Below are 25,004 nucleotides of genomic sequence, written 5' to 3' on the forward strand. Positions count from 1 at the left end.
TGCATGGCATTTCCGACTAGTCGAAGGGAAACGAATGAAAGAAGGGAGAGGCTCGAAGCGAGGAGCTTTTTATTCAACAGTCAAATTCGCGTCGCGAGAATTCATGAAAGTGAAAGCAGGGGATCTCGCCATGGGAATAAATGAGAATTTCATCGATGCCTTTCTTTTTTTCCTTTTTTTTTTTTTTTTCTTCTTTTTTCCCCCCTATTTCAAGAATGGATGAGGAATCGATGATTGTGTACAGTTGACAGTTTTGTTATATCGAGGTAATATAGATGCGTTTCGATGGTGGAGCATTGCTGGGATTGGCCGGATGATCGATGTAACCGATATTGGTACTGAGATTGAATCGGTATGTTGGAGAATGGAATGTGGGAGAAAATCGTAAAAATACGTAAAATTGTCTATCGAAAATTTTTCTCAATTCAACTGCGTTATTTTATCGTTGCAAGATTTTCTATTATTTTAAGGAAAAGATTAAAGATGCTTTCGTTTGAAAGAATTAATAATAAATATTTCAATTATTTACAAATTGCATGGAAAAGTCGAAATGTTGCTAATATTTTAAATTGTTGTTAGAATACTACTTATTTTAATATTTCTCTTGTTATTCATCTTTTTTTACTTACTTACATAAATATAACATTTCTCTTGTTACTTCTTTTACTACACTTTCCAATTGTAAATAATTGCCGCTCAATTACACATTGTAACTTAGAGAAAGTAGCCACAAAATTACGTAAGCTATAAATCGAGGATAACATAATAGTTATTAGTAGATATCTCGAAGATTTTTGCACTAAAACTTGTAACGGAATATAAAATTATTTTATACGAATATTTTTATCTTTTAAATTATATTCAAATAATTTAATAATTTTGAAATTTTTATTCGTCTCTAAGATTTTAATTTCATAAATTTTTATCTTTGAGATTTAACATTATTTTCATTCCGAAATTTTCAATTTTAAAATTATTTATCTCTCAAATTTCAATTTTCATTATTATTATTCATCTTTTTAGAAAATATCAATTTTCTCTTCACTCGTTGTCAAGTTTCAATTTTCGGAGCATTTATCTCTTGTAGTTTAAATTTCACTTTAGAGTAACAATTGTAAGTATCTATGTGCATTTATCTTGGCTTCGGAGTGTCGCTCAACTCATTCGTCCATTTTCATTGCCTTTCTATTTGTGCCAAGAATAATCATAGAATGGCTTAGTTTCATTTGAAATATTATCTCCCTTGCCCTACATTCTCAGTAACCTCTCTATAAATGTTAATGTCAATTTCTGAATATCCTTCTTTATTAAAGATCATTAAATTTTAACTCTACAAATTTTCTTCTAAGAGTTAAATTCAAATTTAATGTAAATCAGTTCTATGCCATCCAGATTATATTTTGATTTGGAAATTCTATCCATTGAAATTCTATTTGTGCATTCTCTTGAATATTTCAAATATATTGAATATCATAGTTATTAGTTACAATATTTTTTATAATTTTTTGTAGATTTGTGATCTGTAAAAAAAAATTCAAAGAAGACTCAAAAAGAAATATATATTTAAATTTAGATATAAGAAAATTAATTCTAAAGAGATAATAGAATAATAATAAATTCAAATACAAAGCAAATAAAAAGTTCTAATATTTCCATATGCAATTTTTTTAGTTATTTATGAATATATACACATCATTAACATATCAGAAGCAATGTGCAATACATTACATAAAATATTATTGTTAAATTTGAAATATTTTCTTACATTTCAACAAACCGATTATTTTAAAACAATATATTTGTACAAAAATAATATTTATTAAAATGTCGAACAAGCAAAAATATTCTTCTATTTATATAAAAATATTTATATTTATATTTATATTTATATAAAAATATTCTTCTTTTTATATACTTCTATTTATCCATTTAAAAACTCAATTAATCTTCCCTCGTATCACATTGCTCCAGAATAAATAATTGATTAATTCTCTCATCCCCGCTCATCCAAAACCGTAAACTATCCTCCCGCGCCATAATCAGAACCGTATATATCTCCGATCGTAAAGCTCCGTCGATAAAATAGAACCACTATCCCCATTAACAGGGCTAAAAGCTCTAATGGAGACGTCAGATCGGAAAGTAACAGGTTCATGAGCGTCCAAGAAAACGACGCCGGTCGTAGCCCTTGTAATTGATTTATTAATAGTAACGTGGCCCGAGTTAAGAGCCTCGTCGCCGCATATTCGTCCCCTCGTGGGGGAGGTGTGGTCTAATTTTAAGAACCGGCTCCGAATTCTCGAAAACGGATCCCACGAAACGAGCGAAACGTACTCCCTCCTCTCGTTACACGTGGCTTTCCCCTATCGTCCGCTTCCCGGATCTTGAGGTATGCTTGTCGAGATCACCGTTTCCGGGATGATTTTCCAAGAAACCGCGATAAAAAACGGCGCGAACGATTCACAGTTCTTCCCGTCGCTGAGAGAGGAGAAAGAAATCGTTCGAGGCGTTTTCGAGGATTGAACGGGATCGATCCGTCATGCGGAAGAACAGATTGAAACGATATGAATATATACTTTTATGCGCGGTATTATATTTTCGACGAGAGTTTTGATGGATCTTGAAATGCTCGTGATTGATATACTTTTATTGCGAGATTTCCTGGTTCGGATATATTGATCGAAAGATGGAGTCTCGAGTTTCAAAGAAGAAGATTTACAACAGATTTAATCCAGTTCGATTAAAGTGAATCTTTGTTTTTAAAAATTATTAAAAATTGGAGAGTAATTAACTAACTTTTATTAACAACTCGTAATAAAAAAAAAATGGTTCTACAAAAAGAAAAGATCTCTATTAATTTTCTTACTTAACTTAAGAAAATTTGCAAAACGAGCAGGTGATTTTATTGTAAATTACAGTTTAAGAAAATTTCCGAGAATTGCTTCATTAAAAAAACATTGTTGCAAATCATGATCTTCAAAGATCTACCGAAAACACCTGCCCCTGAAATTACACATCACACGCGTATTACAATTTTCCTCGCATGGAATACAATTTAATTTAATTTTCTTTTAATAAATATCATCATGTACGAAAAATTAATTTTGAAAATTATTGAAGTCGTCAATGCTCATGAAATGAAAAGATACCTTCTTAATATCGTGAAATAGCAATATTTTAAATATTGCTCTCATGTTCTTAGTCATCGTAATTACAATCATGTGCTAATTGCAAAAATATGTAATATTGCTCGGTTTGTGGTAATAATGACAAATAAAACAAATAGCATCGAGGAAGTTGAAGAAAATGATGTGAGTTTAATATGTGTGTAGAATGTTTCAGAACAAGGCAATCATGAATTGTAAAAATGAAAATATATATTAACATAATTTCTAATTCTATAATAAATATATTAGTCATGTAGACAAATTGAACAATTTCATCAAGATAAATCGTTCAGTTTTTATAAATTAAAATCTTATCTTATTATTTGATTAATATTAAAACATAAATCATTGAAAATAGAAAAAAAAAAGTAAGATAATTTCGATGAGATTATATTATGAGTATTAGTTTTCGTTGATAGCATTGAGTACAAGTTAAATAATAGAGATTGTCATACGAGTATTTTAAACAACAATTCCAGAGCCAAATGTAGTATTATATTGTTCTTTAGGTTTGTTTTAAATATCTGTGATTTTAAAACAACGATATATATTTTATCATTAATACGATATTCAAAGTACCACTTCACAGTTGTAATAACATTTAACCAGGTGTGTTATTACATCACTAACATTTTTATTGAATTTCCTATTCCTTATTTTTTGTACATATATATATATTTTATTATGTCTATGAATAAATTATTATTCTGAGATACAATTACATTTCTGTTCACGAATTTAACAAAGCAATTCTTTGTAAATTTTTTAATCAAAAAGCCCTTAAGAAAAATCCTTGTGCTAATACTGAAATTAAACAACAAATACCTAAATACAAATATTAACATTTATTTCTTACATACATTATTACTCACAATACAATCTCAAATATAAGGTAAAAATTTTATTTGAATAAAAATTTCTTTTAATAACCCCCACTCTTTCAGCTTTAAATTAAAAAAAAAAAAACCTCTATTTAAAATACAAATCACAATATCGATTGGTAACCTGTTAAACGATACATTTCCTCGGTTTTTCTGAATGGGCGCGCCAAACACGTAGCGAGCCATATTAGCGACCACTTTGCAGAGTCGAGTACTCACGTGTACAAGCTTACTATGACAAATACTCGGTGTCGTTAAAATAAAACCAGTAGTTTGCGAGGGCGTGACGTCGCCGGCAGGAAGTGACAACATATCCTCGTTGCGTATCACCAGGAGCAAGAGGCCGCGTATACCGAGCGACAGGTGGTATTCACGAGGTGTCACCGGAGATTTTATTTTACACGGATATATAGTACTCCCTATGCATGGACAATCGAAGTTATTGCGACGAGTGGAACATTTGAATGAAATTGATCGGCCACGTGTAATTTTCAATAGATCGAAACAGGTTTCGAGGCCTATTTTTCTCATTACGCGTCAATCAATTTTGTTTCAAGTCTTGGTTTGAAACATTTGATACGAGTCGAAATAATTGCTCGAATCGTCGAACGAAAGAATATTATTTTTTTTTCTATTTTTATTGAAAAGAGATTGTATAATGGAAATTGGTGTAGTGTGATGAAATATTAATTTTACAACACCAATATTATATTGATCTCTTATCTTGCTCTTTATTTAAAATATATATCACCTAGTATTTAGAAAGTAAATAGAACCGAAGTTTTTATTATTATTTTTTCGTAATGTTAGGAAAAATAAATCTAGATTTCTAAAAGGCATACAAGACTTTCCAAGACTTTCATTTAAAAGTTAAAGAATGCATAGAACTTAATATATTTTGAAATACCTACTAGCCTTATATTAACTAACTATAAGTACATCAGAACATGAACTAATTAAAACGAAACACCGAATATTTCTCAAAATAATCTATAAAAAGAAATAATAGAAATAATAGAAATAAATTATTCTTCTCATCATCCAAAAAAAAAAGAAAAAACAAAAGAAACCACAACAGCCAAAACAGCCTCTCTCTTCATCAACCCCCAACGTGCATACGAGCATTCATCCACGCGTGTTCCCCCATTTAAACACCGTTCAACAACCTGTTTGCCAGCCAGACACGATCTCCTCAACAACCTGCACAATCTACGTCGACGACAAAAAAACCTCAACCCTCCCCTATTTCCAACCACTCTCCTGCAACCTCCAACTTCATCATCCTCAAACATCCTCAAACCTAACGGTCCACGGATGAGCGATCAAGATTCTACGGGTTCGCGGGCAAAAATACCGAACCCCCCGGATCCGCAGGAAGTGACGACACATCCTCGGCATGTGTCCTCTCGGAGAGACAAAGAGAAAAAGGGAGAGAGAGAAAGAGAGAGAGCGTATACGTGTGCACGAAACGGCAGCTGTCGTCCAAGTGGCATTCCCTCGGTTCAACTTCAATGTTGCGATTCTCTTTGCGTGCGATCGCACGCAAGCAGCGAGCAAGAGCAAGAGGGGTGGAAAAGAAGTTGGATGGAAGAAGCGTGGAGAGTCTGGGAGGGGAGGGGAGGGTAGGGTAGGGGAAGTGGAGAGAAAAGGCGGGATCGTGAAACGAAAGGAAACCGTGGACGGAGGGAAGGAGGGAGCGAAGGAGAAGAAAGAGGGGAGAAGGGGTGGTGGTCGAAGTCGGCGTGGCATCGCCAGATGCGCGGCACATTTTAATTAACACCCAGACATCCTCCGAGACGGGTGACCCCGAGCTCAGGGCCATCCGATGACCCTTTTCCCAACCATCGCTCGAGTCCTGGGGAACGGATAACAGGAAGTGGCTTTCCCCTCCCCCTTCCCTCCCTCGAGGAATAAGATTCGCTGGGCTGGCTTCTCGCGATAGTGCCTTCGTGATAACTTTTAACGCGCTTCTTCCTGAACGCGAGCGGAGAATATCAAAACTGTGTCGATCGCTTTTTGGCATATTTGGTATTCTTTTTTTCTTCTTTTTCTTTTTTGAGGAATGGTTGGACGAAAGAATCGATGGTGAATAGTATATATCGATGAATTGACAAGTTTTTGGATGTTTGAAGGGATGGAGAGACTTGAGCTGATTTTTTGGAGGAGCTTATATGATGCGATTATTTTTTATTTGATGAATTGAATTTCGTTTTATATGTTTAATTATGCCCTCAATGATGAAAAATTTATCGTATCGTTAAATAATAATAGTGAATGAAAATTAAATCGTGTGAAAATTAACAAAATCAATTTGAACGTATAATAATTTTTAAATTAGAGGAAAAGTAGGATAATATTTGTTTTCAAATAAAGAAAATTATAAGTGATATTAAACATTAAAATATACTTTCATATATAATGTATATAAATATACATTAAAACTACAATAATGTGTTGTAATATTAATAGGAAAAAGTACTTCAGGAAACTTGATAAAGAAATTCCATTATAAAGTTTCCTTAAGATTAATATAAATTAAAAATAAGTTTATTTTTATTTTATCAAAACAATATTATATATATTGTTATAATTCTCTTCCATCTATCAAGTATAAATAAATTAAAAAAAAATATCCTTAATCTAACTTTTCGTAAAAATAAATAAATTTTGAAACATAATTTTTTTCTCAATATGAAAAAATAAATATTTTTTATAACTTCACTGAACACGCTTAATAAAATAGCTTAATCAACCAAATGTTACTTTGTCTTTATTAATTGGGCAGGAAAAAGTATCATTTTAATTAGTATCAGACGGAAACAGAAAGATTAATTTTGTCGTGGAATTTAAACTGTGAATGAACTTGTAGCCTTAAACACAATGTGTCCGCAACAAGATAACTTTAAATACCCTTTGTCACATAAATTTTAATCGAGTTAATTAATACAAAGTATTATATAATCATGAAAATTATTATTGCTTGTACGGAATAATTTAGTCTAGTTTATTTTAATCTTCGGTATATTGATACTTTGAATACTCTCTGATACTTTGAATACTATTTTATAAATAAAAAAAAATATTAATTTATCAAATTTTTATCCTTATTATTTTTTACTTTAATTATTAATTATATCTTTAAATTAGATATTTATTTAAATTTAGTTTATTATTATAATATCAAAGCTACTGTGTAAATATCAAAGCGGAAGTTATTATTTTCATAAAATTTATATTTATGATAATAATATTTTAACAGTAAAAAAACATTCTAAACATCAACTTTAATCTATTAAAAAACACTGAGACAAACATTCACGTTTAACAAACATTAAATAGACAAATAAAAATCAATCAGCAATGTTGCACGTGTTATCGATACCGACTTGAAAATTATTGTAACTTCATCGTTAGAAATCAATTTTTTTATCTTCACTTCCGTTTACACCAATGTTTCTCGAACTTCTCAATATAAATCCTCAAACGAAGATCTTATAAAATCATAAATAAATCTTATTTTATAGAAATAATTATCTCAAAACTACAAATAAGATGAATAAATAAATAAACAAATTGATTTGAAAAACATTAAATTAAATTTAAATAAATTAAATCTAACGAAATTTCAAGAAATCGTGGAATTATCGAATATTTTTTCCCGATTTATTTCCGATTTTACAAGTCAAACGGCGATAACTCACTGTCAAAGTAAACATTTCCTATTGCGATTCATTGCAATCTGTACGAGCAAACATGAAGCACGTTGGAAATTACCTACGCAACCTGATAATACAAGAAAATCGATCACCATTCAGAATCGAGTGTACTAGACATTCTATAGCGACGTGAATCAATCGTCGTTGAGTGAAAAATCGATCAGACAAAAAAATTTCAGATCTTGGATTTTTGCCTTCTTAAATATCAGATACGATTCTATAAATATTTTCTAATGGACGGTGTAGGTCGTAACATGAAAACTAGACTCTACGAAATATATATTTTTATTTGAAGACGTTTGAAGACGTTAGATTTCTCCTTACATTTTTCTTTTCTTCTTATTTTTAACTCGAATTATGTGACAAGGAAAAAACATGTGAATTGAATATTTTATTCTGTTATATTATTATTTTTTTCGATTTTGATGTTCTTTCTTGGTTTATGTTTATAGTGTTTATTGTAGAAGATATAAATAAAAAATTAATTTGAAAATTAATTCTAATTCTATTTATCAAATTCTTGATAAAATAATAATAGAAAAATTTTATAAATCAATAAATGCAAAATAAAATGAATATATTGAATTATTGTTACACCTAGACGAAAAATTGGAAATTTATTTTAAAAAGTAAAAATTTTTTTCTTCTAAAGTCGAGTCAAAAAAACTACCTAATTTACAAAAGATCTAATTATGCAATAATTAAAATAAAAATAAATATAAAAAGGAAGAAAATTAACAAATATCTACCGAACAAAATAACAAATATCCAAGTATGTTATTATTCAAAATAACATTATTTAAAATAAAATTAAAACAAGAAAGAAAAAAAAACCAAAAGAAAAACTCGAAGGAATTACTCGAATTTACTTATTTCGATAATGCCCAGTTTCTATTTCCTCTAGATCCGTCCCTGCAATCCGTAATACGTCGTCGTAGTTGCACGTTGGATTACGTTGCCGGCAAGTCATTCATAAAAATAACGCGGCCGACGCACGCAGCCTACTACTACTACGAGGTGCATTCAGCCGTTCGCGTACTACGGTTGCAACCACGGTTAAAGCCTCGTACACACGTACGCGTGCGCACTGACGAGGAGGACTGCACGTAAAAACGCGGATACGTTCACGTGCACGTCGCGTCGTGCGGCTAGGTAAGCGTAACATGTCAGAGAGGAGGGAAGACGAGAAAGTGGAAGTCGGAACGAGTCGAATGAGACCGAGGTTCGTCGCGTATGTACTACTACTGTTGCGTGTGTATGCATCGAGATAACAATTCGCGATATTACGATGCTGCTACTACTACTACTACTTTCGAATGATGGAAATATTTAGTGATGGGAAATGGTGAATGGGGCTTGAATCGTAGACACTACGTAGACATTTTTAAATGAAACTTTGATTTTATCGTTTTTATTGTTATTAAATACTTGTCGATGCTGCTTGATTGGTGATCATATACGAGCATGAGTGAATGGGGCTTAATTTGTGTTTAAGGAAAGAGAGAGACGAAATTTCTTCTTGTTTTTGTTATTTATGCAATTATGCAAATGTAGTACGATTACGTGTACTATGTGGGTGTGGCAGTCCATCCAGTCATTAAATGGAACGGTGAATTGAAGAAAGAAGCAATGATGGAAAATATATTGAGAAAATTAATTTGAAAATTTCTTTCGTAATTATGATGAGATTAAAGATTTTTTAAGACAAGATTTTAATAACGAAATGATTCGAGGAAGAGCTCAGTTCAACAAATGCGTTATTCTGGAATTATTATGTCATTAATTATGTCATTGTTCAAATATTTTATTTAAATATGTTCAAGCACGTTTTAAGACTTTCTTACTCAGAAATTGTGAAAAAAATCTAAGTATTTTTCCTGTTTGAAAGATCTCTATCCAGATAACTAAGACGAGTTATACACTGGAAGAAGAAACGTGAAAAAACTGTGAATGAAATTCTTCGTATTATACGTGAATTGTGTTTAAGTATCTTTTTTTTTTTTATTTTTCTTTTTTTATTAATTGTGTGATCATGGAAATAAATGTATATACAGCGAATAGAATAAGAATTTTCAGTTACAAGTTATTTTCTTTGTCAATGATATTAACTGTTTCTATTATATTTTATATTAAATATCAAATACTAGAAATATTTACTTTAAAAAAATTTTTATCATATATGTAGTTTATTTCATCATCAATAAACGTTCAAATCAACAAGATAAAATGCTATATGTATAAAACATCTCAATGAAGAGCGAATTCTTCATATTCATTCAAGCCACCATCGATTTTTCGATCGATAAAAATAAGTAAACGTTTATACGATCGGATTACAACACTCGCGACGTAATTAAGAAATATTTACTACTTCGCAACACGTCTGTGAACTTAAATATAATCAATTAGAATTATTGCAATGAGAAAATAATATTTCGATTTAATAACATAAATGAAGAAAAATGTTAATCGTCGATAATTCTGCAAATAAATAATCATCGAAACGTCAAAGAGCATGTTACTGACGTGAAAGATAAACACCTTCGCAAATTATTCGACGATCCCACCAATAGGATAAGATAAAATTTTTACCTTGAAATCTTTCTGGAAAATATACGCGTGTAACAATAATATAATAAAGTTTCCATATATAATTTTCACAAAATTACTCGTTTCAACGAGTTAAGATTATTTTTTTTTCCCCTTATTAATTTCTTTTTTGAAAAATAATAAGTAGATAATATTAAATACATTTTCTTAGCAGAACCATGACATTATAATTATATCAATCGACAAATAGGATACGAAAATATATTAAAATTATTCTAAAGTTTATTGAAAAGATAATGAAAGAATTGTTGAACAAAATCGATATAGCAACTTTGTACACAATATGATATAAATATATTTCTAATAATAATAAAAAGAATAAAATTCTAAATATACTTAATATATAAAAAAAACAATTCACAGAAAATATTTTCGTAACCCATAAGAAATGAAAAGAAACGAGAATATATAACCATGATACAAGATCAGAGCACTTCGATATTAAAATATATTAAAATATACAACGCTTAATTAAATTTCGAAATTCGCTTCCCTTAATGACCAATTATCCGATTCTTTATTTCCGTGATGAAGCTATTGAACAGGTAGTAATCAGCGAAAAAAAAAAAAATTACTTTCACAACCAAGAATTCCACGAATTGGACGAAATACTCTTGTACGTATACACGTGCGCTGTTGATGCATCGAGAATCGTGAATGCCCACGTTTACACACACTTAAGCGTACTTATGCCTCCCATAATAATTATCCGTTCCACGAATTAGCCACTGAGACTGGTTCCTATTTTTTTTCTCATCCTTACGAGGAGGTTCGCGAAGGTGCAAAAACCTTCTCGCGGAGAGAGGCGCGTGAGAGAACGTTTATTCTCCCTAGTCTCTTTCCTCTTGGCCGCCGGAAGGAAACTCGATGTTCACACACGCGAGGAGAGTGTACTAGACGGTGAAAGAGATACGAGGACGAGTTTGTAAATTGGAGTGGATTACGTAGTCCGTATGGATCATGAAGTATTTGGCATTTGATGATAATCGTTATCGTGTGGGTTATGAATATATTTGGATACCTTTTTGTTTTATTGAAAATATACGAGGTTGAAGAACTATCGACAATTTTGTGGAAAATGTAATTGATAAAAGTTTTGTGATTAAGGTAAATTTCTCTCGAGTGAATGTACATTATCAAATTTGAAAAATTTGGAAGTAAGGAATTTAAAATAAAAAAATGTCAGAAAAATTAGAGATAAATAAATTGTTTGCTTTTGAGAAAATTTAAAGTATGTGAAAATCATAAAGAAATATCTTTACAATGTTGTAACAGTATTGTGGAAACAGTTATATAATGTTATTTATCATTTATTAATTTGTACCTAATTATTAGTAATAAAAAATAATTAAATTGCATGATTTTCGATCGAATGCAAATTGATCTATTAATATAATTGAAATAGATTAATTCAAAGAAAAAATATATATAAAATAATGATAATTCCTAAATTTCCTAAATTCTAAATTTATATAATTTATCTGTAATATGTATTCTGATTTTGGCATCTTCAAAAAAAAAAGAAATTGATATTTAAAAAAAATACAAAACTTATAAAGAATTAAATTAAATTGTTTTTTGATTAATTCATATTTCCTTTTCTTACCAATGCATAATAGCGTGCATGTACGACTAATTGATTAAAATTTATGAAACGAAATCCTTAAAATTTATAATTAAAAAAATATATATATAATTCCATCACGAAATTGGATGTCAATCAGATATAATATTAAACGAGATGATATCTTAAATTGAATTAATCAAAAAACGTTAATTAAAAATGAATCGAATAAACATAAATAAATGAAATGAAATAATTGATAAAATTTAAAATGATATAAATATAAATAAATTAATTTCAAAATTTGCATTTAATTTAAATAGTAAAATTATACTTTTATATTCCGCCATTATTCTTCGTATAAGATATCTTATAGTTCTTCAAGCTCTTGACTAATTCAATAGGAATTTGCTAATAATCTCACTTTCTATTAGAGAATTTTGGGGAGCATGTAACTGTCTGCTCTAATTCTTGAGGATCCCATGCGATAGCTAGATCATCAGCGTGGGTGGACTTAGTCAGGCTTTTATTTTAATCCGACCCATTTCCCTCTTGTTCCACAACGCAGACTGATCTACATCGACAAATTACTTCCGCGATTCATTCTACGAGACAGCTTGTGATCACAGTATACCATTAAAAATGTTATATTCTAGCATAGACTGGAATAAAATATATTCTTGACCTTGAAGAATCATTAAAAATAAGTATCTTGAATATCTATTAAAAATTATAAAAATATATTTCAAGTTTTAATTGAAATTTTTAACAGAATTTTATCAAGATAAAATACAAATATACGTGTTTTCTACTGTGAAGAATTTGTTAAAATAATCGTTAGTTTTTTTTTTATAAAAAAAAGAAGAAAATTAAACAAAAGAATCCTTCGTAACCAAAAAAGAACGTTTCTTCTCTTCCATAAGTTTTAAAAAAAATTACGTAATAACTGTATAAAATATTCTTTTCATTTGTTCCTGATTATTAAAATTCCTTTTTTCATCGTTAAAATATTAATCACTATAATTAAATAAGAAATAACTTTATCTAAAATTAATATTTCCATAAAAATTTTCTGAAATATCATAAATCTGTTATTTTCTTATCATATGATCCTCCTCAATCTCTTGTATCGATTAAACTACTCATAAATCATTCATACAAATCTCCAAGAGAAAATTGTAAAGAAAAAATATTTTTTTAAAAGACATTATAAATATGCTTCTCGTATACATAAAATATTCCTTTTGCATTTTGGAACTACCCTTACGTAGTGGCTGAACGCCAAAATGTTGTAAATAGAGATAGAATCGAATATATATAGGGGTGTTCTGTGAATAACTAAAAATATTAATTTTTAATCATTGATCTTTCATATAACTAAATGAAAAAAAAAGAAAAAGAAAAGGCACACTATCTCTACAAAAAAAAATCTGACATATATATTAATCACAATCTTCACACGAACTCGTTTTAGAGTTCGAAATAAGCTCGAAACAATCCCGGTTCATACTCTGTAAATATAGAAAATGGAACGTCACCTATTAAGAGTAGTAATCGAATATAAAACTGAAACTTCTGCATCGAGATCGAGTTGAATTCGGTATAGATGTATATTATATTAAATTTGATCCCATTCCTAGCTGTATAGATCCCCACGAAACCACTGACGTAAATTCGAGAATGGACGTAATAGATCGCCGGCGAAGTGAGCGACCGACTATCGCGAAACGAACACAAAATACGCGGAACTTCGTCTGTACGGGTACTATTTCTATCGATGTTCTGTACAGCTATATTTACACCTACGTGGAACATACTGTTATTTATATTTGTCTAGGGATGTAGCTCTAATATCTTTATACTATTTGATAAAGATGTAAATTTCGTCAAACATTCCCAAGTTTCTCAAACTTTCGAGATATCTACTGCTTCGTTCTTCTTTTCTTCCCCTTTCCCTTTCCTTCCATATCGTTTACGAATATTCGAAAAAATTGAAAATGCATTAACTTATTTCAAAGGCTTCGACAAATTAATTTTCGAAATTAAATTAAATTATTATTGAACGTGAAGCAAAGTATAATTTAAATAAATAATAAATATTAAAATTTTACAATACGATAAATCTATCTTTGAAACTTTATTCTATTCAAAGAGATTCAATCTTAAATGGCAATATAATCAATTACAATTGAGCTGACGATAAAAATAAATACATACACGCAATTTTATTAAAATTAAACATTGAAACGAAAATTCCAAAACCATCTACAAATTTCACAATTCGTTACAAAGATAGAAAATCGAAGAGAATTTTCGGGGTGACACGGTTACACGAAGGAATCGGATTCAACCGAGGCCAATAACGGGAAAAGCAAATCGGTATCGCCTCTCACTCACTCGGGAATGGAGGTGTTCATGAGTGGCGGATTACTGGTAGAAGGTAGGTCTTTCTCGATCGGGAGAGAAAAATCCGGCATTCTAGCTCGCGAAACGCAGCCAGCGATCCGTGGACGAGCGTTAGATCGAGCACTGTTGAAGTCTTTTTCAGGGAAAGTTGCGCGAAAAGAGACAAGTCATCCCTTTGGAAATTAGCCACGCAAGAACCGATAGGCATTCGAGCCTGATTATTTAGTTTTTAAATAATCGAGGATCGGAAAGTATATATTTTATATAATATTGTGAAAGTAACTGTTCATAAATTATGAACATAGAATTAAAAATTTATATGATGAATTAAAGAATTGTGTAAAATTTCGTTCGTAAAAATTTGATTTTGCACGAGCAATCGTGTGATAAATATTTATTATAATTTGTTCAGATATAGTCGAAGATCGGGTTCGACAAAAATTTTTCAAATGTTCAATTAATCGTTTTTTTTTAAAATAATATAATAAGCCAAGATTTTTCTATATCGAGACAATTTTCTTCATTTTCCCAACAATCATAATCCCTGTTCAAAACGGCCGAATGAAAATTATCCAGTGAAACTATTCGAGGTTGGCAACGATAGCATGAGTGAAACAAGAGTGCAACGATTATTACTCAATTTTTCACCTATTCGTGCACGTAGGCCTAGGTGTGTTACTCAACCATCCCTTCGGGGAAAGTATTGCTTCGATCTCTATCCCGTTCTCTTTCCTCTTTGTCTTTCAATCTCTTGCTACCCAATCAAAAGAAATTCCTCATCCATTGGTGTGTGCAGAGTTGCAAGGGTGATGGATCGACTTCCGATTTCGAAATCGAAGTACGAAACACCGCGTTGCTATCTGCGCTAATTTCCAGTGTTCAGGTATTTGTGTCGATGAATGTTCCGCAAATTTTAACCTCATGACAGATGCCATCACGAGATTATGTAAGAAACGAGATGTAAATGTTGGATAAGTCGAAAGATATATTGGGGGAAAAAATTAAAAAAGTTGATATTGTGTGTGTAGATTGATAAATTTTTGGATTATTTGTTTAATATTTAGAGTTGAATGTAAATGAAATTTCATTTTTGAATAAATGTGACACTGATTGTTGTAATATGATTGAATATTGAATAAAATATAATGCAAATTTATAATAAAATTACAAAAAGAATAGGAAATTTGAAAATGATATTGAAAATGATATTTTAAAATAAGAATTATTGACGCACGATTTTTTTACAAAATTTTTTACAAAATTAAAATAAATAAATTATTCAGAATATTTCGTTTCATTTTGTATTTTAATATTGTATTTTCAGAATGAATTACGTATTCAAGTCAATTCCTCTACCACAATCGTGCGATAAAAAATATGTTGCAAAAATTGATTCTAAGAAAAATACAGACCAACCGGCCAATTTTTCCCCCTTTATATTGCAAATAGTTCTGAGGAAGTGATGTAATAAAGCCAACGCTGAGATATCATTTCCAGACCCTGTTATTGTATGTAAAAAGATTGATCGCAAATGTTGGGTGGATTGAAAAATTTTACAAATCATTATAGTTAAGCCAAAGACACACCTGATACTGCCTGAAACGTCAGCGTACAATAAATCTATTGTGTTCATGGTCTTTTGCTATCTGAAAATACATTCAAAAAAAAGAAAGAAAGAAAGAAAGAAAGAAAGAAAGAAAGAAAAGAAAAGAAAGGTTAAAAATTAGTTATTTATTACAAATTAATAAACAAAAATTGTTAGACAGATCCATGATAAATCCGTCCAAAATCTTTTTTCAAATTAATATTTTTTTTTCGAATCGATATTAAAACACTTCTTTTTTTTTTTTGAAGTTCAAAAATGAAAAAAATATTACATCAATGAATCATATCATTATAATACAAATTCAAAATTCTTCAACTATCATATCTGTATTTGGAATACAGAATGAAGTATTAACGATAAGGTAACTGATTACTTTGGCGTGTCCAAAAGAACGATTAACTAAACAACGAAAAACCGAAGGACATGATAAAACTTATCATTTATCAAGGAATAAATGATGTTATAGAAATGTATTATAATTATTTTTTTGTCAAACAAACGCACAAATTCATCATTATTCGTGATATGAATCATCGTTTTAGAATCATCGTGAAAATTTCATAATTGTTAAAAAGAATTTTTCTTAGAATCTTCCACCTACCTCTTCTTTCATTCTTCTATTCAATTTTCATTGAAAATTAATCGTATTTTCAAAACAGTGAAAATGTATTTGTACGAATTATGATAATAATATCAAGATATAATTAATAATTACATGTAATTAATAATTACATATAAATAATAAAATTATATATTGTATATATAAAGTAATTATTTAAATTAATTAAACTACACTAAAAAAATCAAAATATACTCATATCAGATTAATTATATCTCGATTAATAAATAATTAATAATTTAGACAAGAAAGATGATATAGAATGACATATACATTGTTTAAAAATTTCCAAATAATGAAAACAAGAAATAGGAATCCAACATTTAATCGATTAATTTTTGAATTTCCTCCAAATAACTTTCATGCAAAAATTATCAAAGCGCGCGATCGTTGTTTTATACATCACAAATATCCAACCTCGTAACGAAGAAAAACTCAATGGAGGAATTATCTAGAGTTGGACCGCGCGTTAATAGCGCGACCAAGCTTAATGGTCAACCGATAAATTTTATCTCTTATCAAGTAGCACAATGTTATGAAACCCGGTATACGACGAGTTGCATAGCCTTGAAAACGATTCATCCTTCCAGTAAATCTCGAGGAATAAAGGATTAAAAATATTATTTGATCATTATTATTTTATAAATTTTTTATATCAGAAATAATTAAAATATTCAATATTATTAAATTTTTAATTAACTCCTCTCTGTGAACAATTCCTCCTATATCTCATACTATGATTATTTATTTTTCGATAAATCTTTTAAATATTAACATTATATAACGAAATAGAGACTTAAATAAATATATCAGAACTTTTTCAGATTTTTTTTAAGAAGATGAAAGAAAAAAATAGTCACAGAAAAATATTAATAATAATATTCTGATAATAATTCTAAATTTCAATTATAAATCGATAATAATTGAAGAAATAGCGATGATATGGATGAAATTTGTTGAAGAATAAATTTAAATTTTTTTTATATCAAGTAAAAAAATATCTGAAAATATACAATCAAGAATATTAAATTTTCTTATACAATATCAAATATAATTCTATTTATATACTCTATATTATATTCTTATCTTTATCCTACATATCATATATATTATATACTTATACGTTTATATTTTATACTCTGAAGCTAGTACTCCGAATAATCAATAAAAAAATGATGAAACTCACTTACCATGTCACAATTGATCCATAATAGAATGGCATTGCGGTGTCTCAAAGGGCCTCCTAATCCAGAACCACCAGCTATCCTCTGAGCTTTTAGCAATTCTGAATGCTTCACACCATGTTGTTCGAACACTTCAAGTGACCTGAAACAAAATAAGAAGAAAATGTTAGAAATATTTTTTTTCTTTTTCCTTTTCTTTTTCCCTCCCATCTTTGAATCTTCACATTTATCTATCTTATAGAATTGTTTTTACTTGGAAAGCAAACAAGTTTATCACAAGATTGTTGAAAGTTTGACTCTAATTAATCTCTATTTTCACTGCAGTTATTTTAGAAAGTAGTTAAAATAATACTGTAAAAAGAAGTTAGTCTCTTTTTTTCATCTTCTCATCATCCGTTTTATATTATACTCTTCTTTTGTTCCATACATTTAATTTATGTCAAATTAAATTGATAAATTGATAAATTCAAGAAATATACGATATATGAATTTGAAAAATATATTAAATTTATCATTAGATTGATAAATTTGTCAATTGTTGAAGTTCATTGCACGAGAAAGAAGAAAGGAAAGAAAAGAAAAGGAAAGGAAAGGTTTCCGGCCTTCGAATTTCGAAAATGTGTGTCGAGATATAAAGCTTTACACTGCTACCTTGAGACTGACATGATATTTTATAGTGTTTATTTTCGTTTTAAACTCTGAACACGTCGTAAAGCTTCGATCAAGTTTCCTATACACGATAAAAGTACTTTATAGTATCTATGATTTATTGTAACGTTACTGAATATATGTACGCGCATTTATATCACACAATGCGAACATATATTCATACACATATATTTTAATGTTACAACACTCTCATAAATAATGTATTTTAAAGCATGGCGGGAAAAAAAGGGAATAGAAAAAATTAAGAAGAAGATGATCTAAATAGCAAAGATGTGAACAATCATTGCAGAAAACGAAGGAAGCAGTTATAAATACGTAACTGATATAAATTGACTGTTTTATCCATTTTAAAAATAAGAGAGAATCATTTATGCTATTTGCAGATAGAAACTTTATATAACTGAATGTTAAATATGAATATACGTGCTTATTATATAATCTATAATTAAATAATTAGAGTACCCATTTAAAATTTTTAATTTAAAAATAGAAATAGGATAATTTTTTTTTCTTTCTCTAATATATACACTAAACATAAATCAATATTATGATAAATCCCACATCTCTCTTTAGATTTTTTAAACATCTTCAATTTCCTTTTGTCCAATTACTTTTAAAGATCTCTTCTTAAGAACAATTTGAACACTTTTCCTAGATTTATCTAGAAACAATCGTAGACATTCATCCTTGATTTTTCGATGAAGTGACACATACGACTTATTATTATACGTTCTGCATTTTGGCCATAAATAAGAATGAATCGAAAATGGCCAATTTGAAAACCAAAGAAATGATGGAGATAGTCAATTTGCAAGGCAAAATCTATTCTGAAGTCCAATCTGAATTATTTGATATTACAATGAAGTATTATAATCTAATTATCGTATTATAATTCTATTTCAGTAAAGTCATATAACGATTTCTACTTTAATGTACTACATGAAATAATACACGATATTATTTACAATCTATCATGCAATCTACCATCCTGATTCAATCTCGATCCCATTTTATGATCCTTTGACACTATTTTGCATTATATTTTAAATACTTACTTACACCTGTGCAACGATAGTTTTTACTCAAGTACCCAAGATCGATTATCATTATAATACCAAAGGGATCCAGACCGGTTGGTTATATGTAAATCAAAGCGCGCTGGATCATGGCTCGATTATGCGCACGTGTATTATGTGACACGCTCGTTTCCGTTGCAATTCTACAACGAAAGCCTCGACGAAATCCGATCGATTGCAGGAATCCGCCGTCGATGGAGAAACGGATACGAAACTCAGAATTTTTCTGAATCTTCACTATCTTTTGCATATCATTGATTGGAATGAGATTCGAAAGAACGGCCAATGGAACTAGTATTTTTTGAATTTTATTCGTCGAATATAAATGTTACTAAAAATTGTTAAATTTATATTATCTGAATATATATCTTGTTTTAGAAAATTCTATTTCTATATTAGAATTGATACACTATTTTTTTTTTCTAAAGAATATGAAAGATATCATTATATCGTGTCTATAAGAAGAATTAAAGAAATATTGGATGTAAAGTAATACGAATTGTATCGTACAATTTCGAAAAACTTATTTGTGCATATACATATATGTTAAATTTATAGTTGAAAAGATTAACAAAGATTAATAATATATATTTTAATTATTTGTCATTGTAATTCAAATGTATAATTATATAAATTTCACTTAAATTTAAGTTCATTTATAGAAAAGAAGATAGTAGGTATAGAGAAGGTTCGTGCCAATATGTAAAATAATTATTAAAATGAAGTCAGCAAACTTATTTATGAAAATAAGTATTGATTTTATCGATATTAGTATTCTTTTGTCATCGCTTTGAAGTATTATACAACACACTTCTTCAGAAGGTAAAAAAAGAAGTGTACTGTGACACGAGCGGAGAGTATCAAGTATTTTGCATAAATATATTATGCATTCGCTCAACTTTGTGCGTATTTTGTAATCTTAATGAGGTTTTCGAGCCTATATTTTCTGAAACATTATAAATTCCTTCCATTAATCCAACTTGCAACCATTATAATTCTTCTAGTGATTCACTGACAAAAGTTTTCTCCATAATTTAGTTATCAAATTATATTCAACAATTTCTAGCAAATCTTTGAATTTATTTTTTGTAACAACAAAATTTTAATTTAAAAAAAAAAACTATGAAATCATTTTCCAAAGAACAAAAAAAATATATAAAATTCATCAAAAACGTTGCGACAATCAATTTATCAATACTAATATATCGCACAATTTCAAACGCATCACATTTACATCATCGCCTATAAAGATTGCATTTCGATTTTTACAAAAACAAATATTTTCAAATGGTTTCGAGGAACATTCGAAAAGCCACAAATTCGAAGGCCCGCCAGCTTATTTTCGGACGTTACGTCTGCACGTCCGTAATCGAAGTTTTTAACGTCTAAACATCCGGCGCGCAAACCTGATAATTAATTCAATACTGGTCGTCAACTGGTTAGGAAATTACTGGGTCAAAGCTAGTCGCGTTCGACACAGACACTACATCACACAGGATCGATATAAATTTTCAAGATGAAGTTGCCTTCCTAATCTAACGCAATAACGACAAATCTTTCTTGAGTTGACAGCTGGTATTTACGAATGCACAGTACAAGTACGATTGATCGAAAAGATCGATTAAGTTGTCAAGTTCCGTAAATTAGAAAGAGAAGAAAGATCACGGTTAGGTAAAAATCTCTTCAAATTGAAGTTTCTTGTTTCAGAGAAACTAATTAGAGGTATTTAGTTAATTAGATTGAAAATTTATTCGATAGTGATAATTTAAATATCTTTTTCGAAATAATTTCGAAAATATATTAACACGTAATAAGTGTATAGTAGTATTACTAATAAAATTTTTAGTAAATGTATATTATAAATATATACACATATTATAGAAGTATTAATAGAAGTATGATACTGTTGAAATTTAGATGAAAAAAAAAAAAATTGGGAAAAAATCACTAAATTAGAGAGTAAAATTAATAAGATGAAATTCGTGGCATCATATTTTGTAATTTAATGGATAAATTAATTAATGAGAAGCTTTCACGCCAGCCTATATAATTAAAATGATGTTCAAAGTTACATGTGTCGATTTATATGATGGACATAAGCTAAGATTATCACTATTAGCAATTATCACTATTTAGCAAAACGATTATAAATGAGTATATAAACCGGAATTCTAGAATCAATTTTCATTCATTAAAAGACCTCTTTCTTAATTATTCGTGTCATTATTTATAATATCAAACTTATTTTCTCTTTTACTATAAATATATAAATAAATATCGAAATTCATCATTCTATATTTCAATAGATTATTAATAGAAATACAAATTGAACGAGTATTCCAAATGAATCGATTTCGAAATCTTTGGCATACCATTCGATATTCTCACCGATGCAATACTACGTTGATCAAATTTTTCAATTTCCTACAATCTCAAAAAAATTTTACACAAATGATATCAAATTAATCCTCTCTAATTTTCGATCTTTCTATCTCTATATAATCTTCAATAACGTTTTACTCCACGAAACTTTCCAAAACTTTCCATTTCCCATGGAAATATACCAAACTCATACGATAAAACCATCCAACTTATACGAAAACTTTCCTTCTCTTTCCTCAATTTCCAACAATACGGCTCGCTTCTCATCGAACTCTTCTCATCGAACGCGAGTTCCGGATGTGCTCGAGCTATGAGCCACGATCCCATCCCACTGGTTCATCGGCCGAATTATTAGGTCGATCCGTGAGCCAATCGGCCTGACCAGAGTTCATCCAACCAGATGTCAAAACGTTGTGTACAAAGTCTCTCATTAAACCATTCCACCAAACTTATTAAATCGAGATTCTTGTGAAACCAAATAGATATCCGGCCTATATCTCGCGATACCATTGCCATCATCATATTTTGACCCCCCATCTCGCGATATTTTACGTATCACTTATCGATGTGTTCCTTGTATCTTGCTTTTTTTCTATTTTTCCACCACTATTCATTCTTTTTTTTTTTTTTTTTTTTTTTTTGTTTGATCTAGAGAAAGTACAACGATTTTATATGTTTTTATATGTTTTTTCTCTTTTATAATCCTGGATTTTTATTCAAAGTTCCAGAATTGAAGAAATATCGAATATTTGGATAAATTATATAATAGAAGTTAAAGTGAATTAGATTAATAATAAATGTGCAAATAAAAAGGAAATTTTTGGATGAATTGTTTAATCGATAATAGTTTGTTCATTTCGTTTTATTTATTCTTTTTTAATTTAATTTCAATATCACTTTGTTCCTTATTTATCTTTTTTCTCCCTTTCTTTCGTCGAATATTACAGGGAGCACGGAAGATTATTGCACAATCGTGCAAAACGGTGCAATCGAGGAGAATTGGAAAATGGCGCATGGAAAAGCAGACTTTCTCCTCCAGAGAGACAAGTTGATCCAACAACGGCACCCCGAGCATTATGTCACTCCCACGACTCGTAGAATTTACTGGAGGACAAATGGATCGAGCTGACCGGATTGTAACAGACGGTCGTTCTTGTTTCTTATCGATTAAACTTTCATATTAGTCAAGTTGCTCGAATTCGAAAGCTGAATAAATCAAATTGTCGTTTGAATTCGAGTAGCTAAAGCTTGAAGTTATCAATTTCTAAAAATTCGAAGTAATGTAATTCAATCAATAAATGACACAATAAATGATATTTGTAAGTTATAAGTTGAAATTTGTTTAACAATTATGAAAAGAAATTTTAAATGTTCAATATTTCATATTTTATATTCTTTCTTAAAATTAAAAATATTGATTTTCCCCTCGCAAAAAAAAAAATGTAACTGCTCATCTTTTTAAGAAAAATTACGCGAATACAAAAGTCAATTTTATAGAATAGTGGAAAGACTTTTGCGAGTGACTGTAAGCAAACTACAAGTAAGCAATTCACTCTATAAATGTATCCATTAGGATACTTGTATGCAGGCAAAGACATAAATTTATATGTTTCAAGTTTATCGCATTACTTCATTTTTTATATTATTCACAACATGTGTGCATAGATAAAATGCAAAATTGATTAACAATTACCACGAACAATCATTTCTTTTTATTTTTTAAACGATATGGATTGGATAAGGAAACGACAAGGAACATATATCATGTACGAAAAATATGTAAATTAAACGATATATTATGACAATTTGCAATGAAAGATAATTATTACGAAATTTATACAAGAATATTTTAATTTATATTTTAGAAATAATCGTTCTTTTTATTTTAAGTAATAATTCCACGATTAACGATGTAAGAAATTTCAAATATTTGTACATTTTAAAAATGTTGTTTCCAATGAATATCAAAATGCATAATGAATTATATGGAAATGCAAATTTAATAACTTCGAGATCGATTGCAGATTCGATTTAAATCCGATTATGACACATTATGACACATTGTATGTGAATATTATTTGTGTAATTTATTCATTTATGTAACAAGAGCTTTCTGAATTTTCTGTGTCATCGTGTGCATATAAAATTTGAAAAAGAAGACACTAAAAATGATTTGTATGATTCACATGATTAATGATCGTTTTAATTAGAATTTGAAATACGAATAGAATGGATAAAATAAGAACTTTATGATACGATTTATATCACGAAATTTTATTAAAAATAAAAGATGTACTACGATTTTTATACATCAATCCACGATCATGCACAAAATCAAATAATCTCCATTCATTAATTCTCTAACACTTCTTTCACACCCACGTAAGTACGATTTTTCTAACCTTTTCAAACACCTCTAAAGACCACCCTCGACGAGACTAGAAACTCTACACGGCATCGACATAACTTCACTTCATGTTCAACTTCAGATTGAAACTTAAGATTAAGTTTCGAAATTCCTTTTACTTTATCAGAATAATTGAAAATAATTCAAAATTTCACTATTTTTGAAAATTTTCAAATGCAATGTTCTCCATACGTATAAAGTATTAATATATTACATCATAATTATATCATATTGTATAAATTAATTATCATAACAAAATTTTGATAAATATGTATGTATAAAACAAATTATTTTAGAATAATTATTATTATGAAATAATTATGAAATATACATATAATCATATAAAATATAATACACTTGATCCTCGAATTTATTTAAACGAATTTGCAATAAACGAAATTTTTGTAACATTTCAGCTGAACATTAAGCCTCGTAAACTCGAACGAAAATGAAAGAGCGAAACGAGGAAAAAAATATATCAGAAAACGAGAATAATGAAAACAGACGGAGGTAAAAGATAACGTCAAAGTAAATTCATCGACGAGACAAGCTCGAGCACTTGAATTCACAAAGCGATTCGTTACTTTCCCCGGCGTTCCTGAGAAAGCATAACGCGGCGAAATATGCAAGGAGAACGTGTGCAACAGATAATGCCAGATTTTTACGAGTAGCGGATAAAGGTTGCTTTCGATTAGCATTTTCGTCCACAATCACTTG

The 25,004-nt window shown here is 29.3% G+C and overlaps 1 protein-coding gene across 1 annotated transcript in view; it reads right to left on the reverse strand.

The window, feature by feature from the left end:
• LOC122719648 (tRNA dimethylallyltransferase) overlaps nucleotides 1-25,004 on the reverse strand; it is a 119,090-nt gene that overhangs the window by 30,510 nt on the left and 63,576 nt on the right. The window contains exon 4 of the mRNA XM_043945640.1: nucleotides 17,760-17,895. Within this exon, the coding sequence (XP_043801575.1) occupies nucleotides 17,760-17,895 (136 nt within the window). The remainder of the gene's footprint in view (nucleotides 1-17,759; nucleotides 17,896-25,004) is intronic.

Source organism: Apis laboriosa, unplaced genomic scaffold (assembly GCF_014066325.1).
Source record: "Apis laboriosa isolate Shangri-la unplaced genomic scaffold, ASM1406632v1 scaffold91_cov154, whole genome shotgun sequence".
NCBI lineage: Eukaryota > Metazoa > Arthropoda > Insecta > Hymenoptera > Apidae > Apis > Apis laboriosa.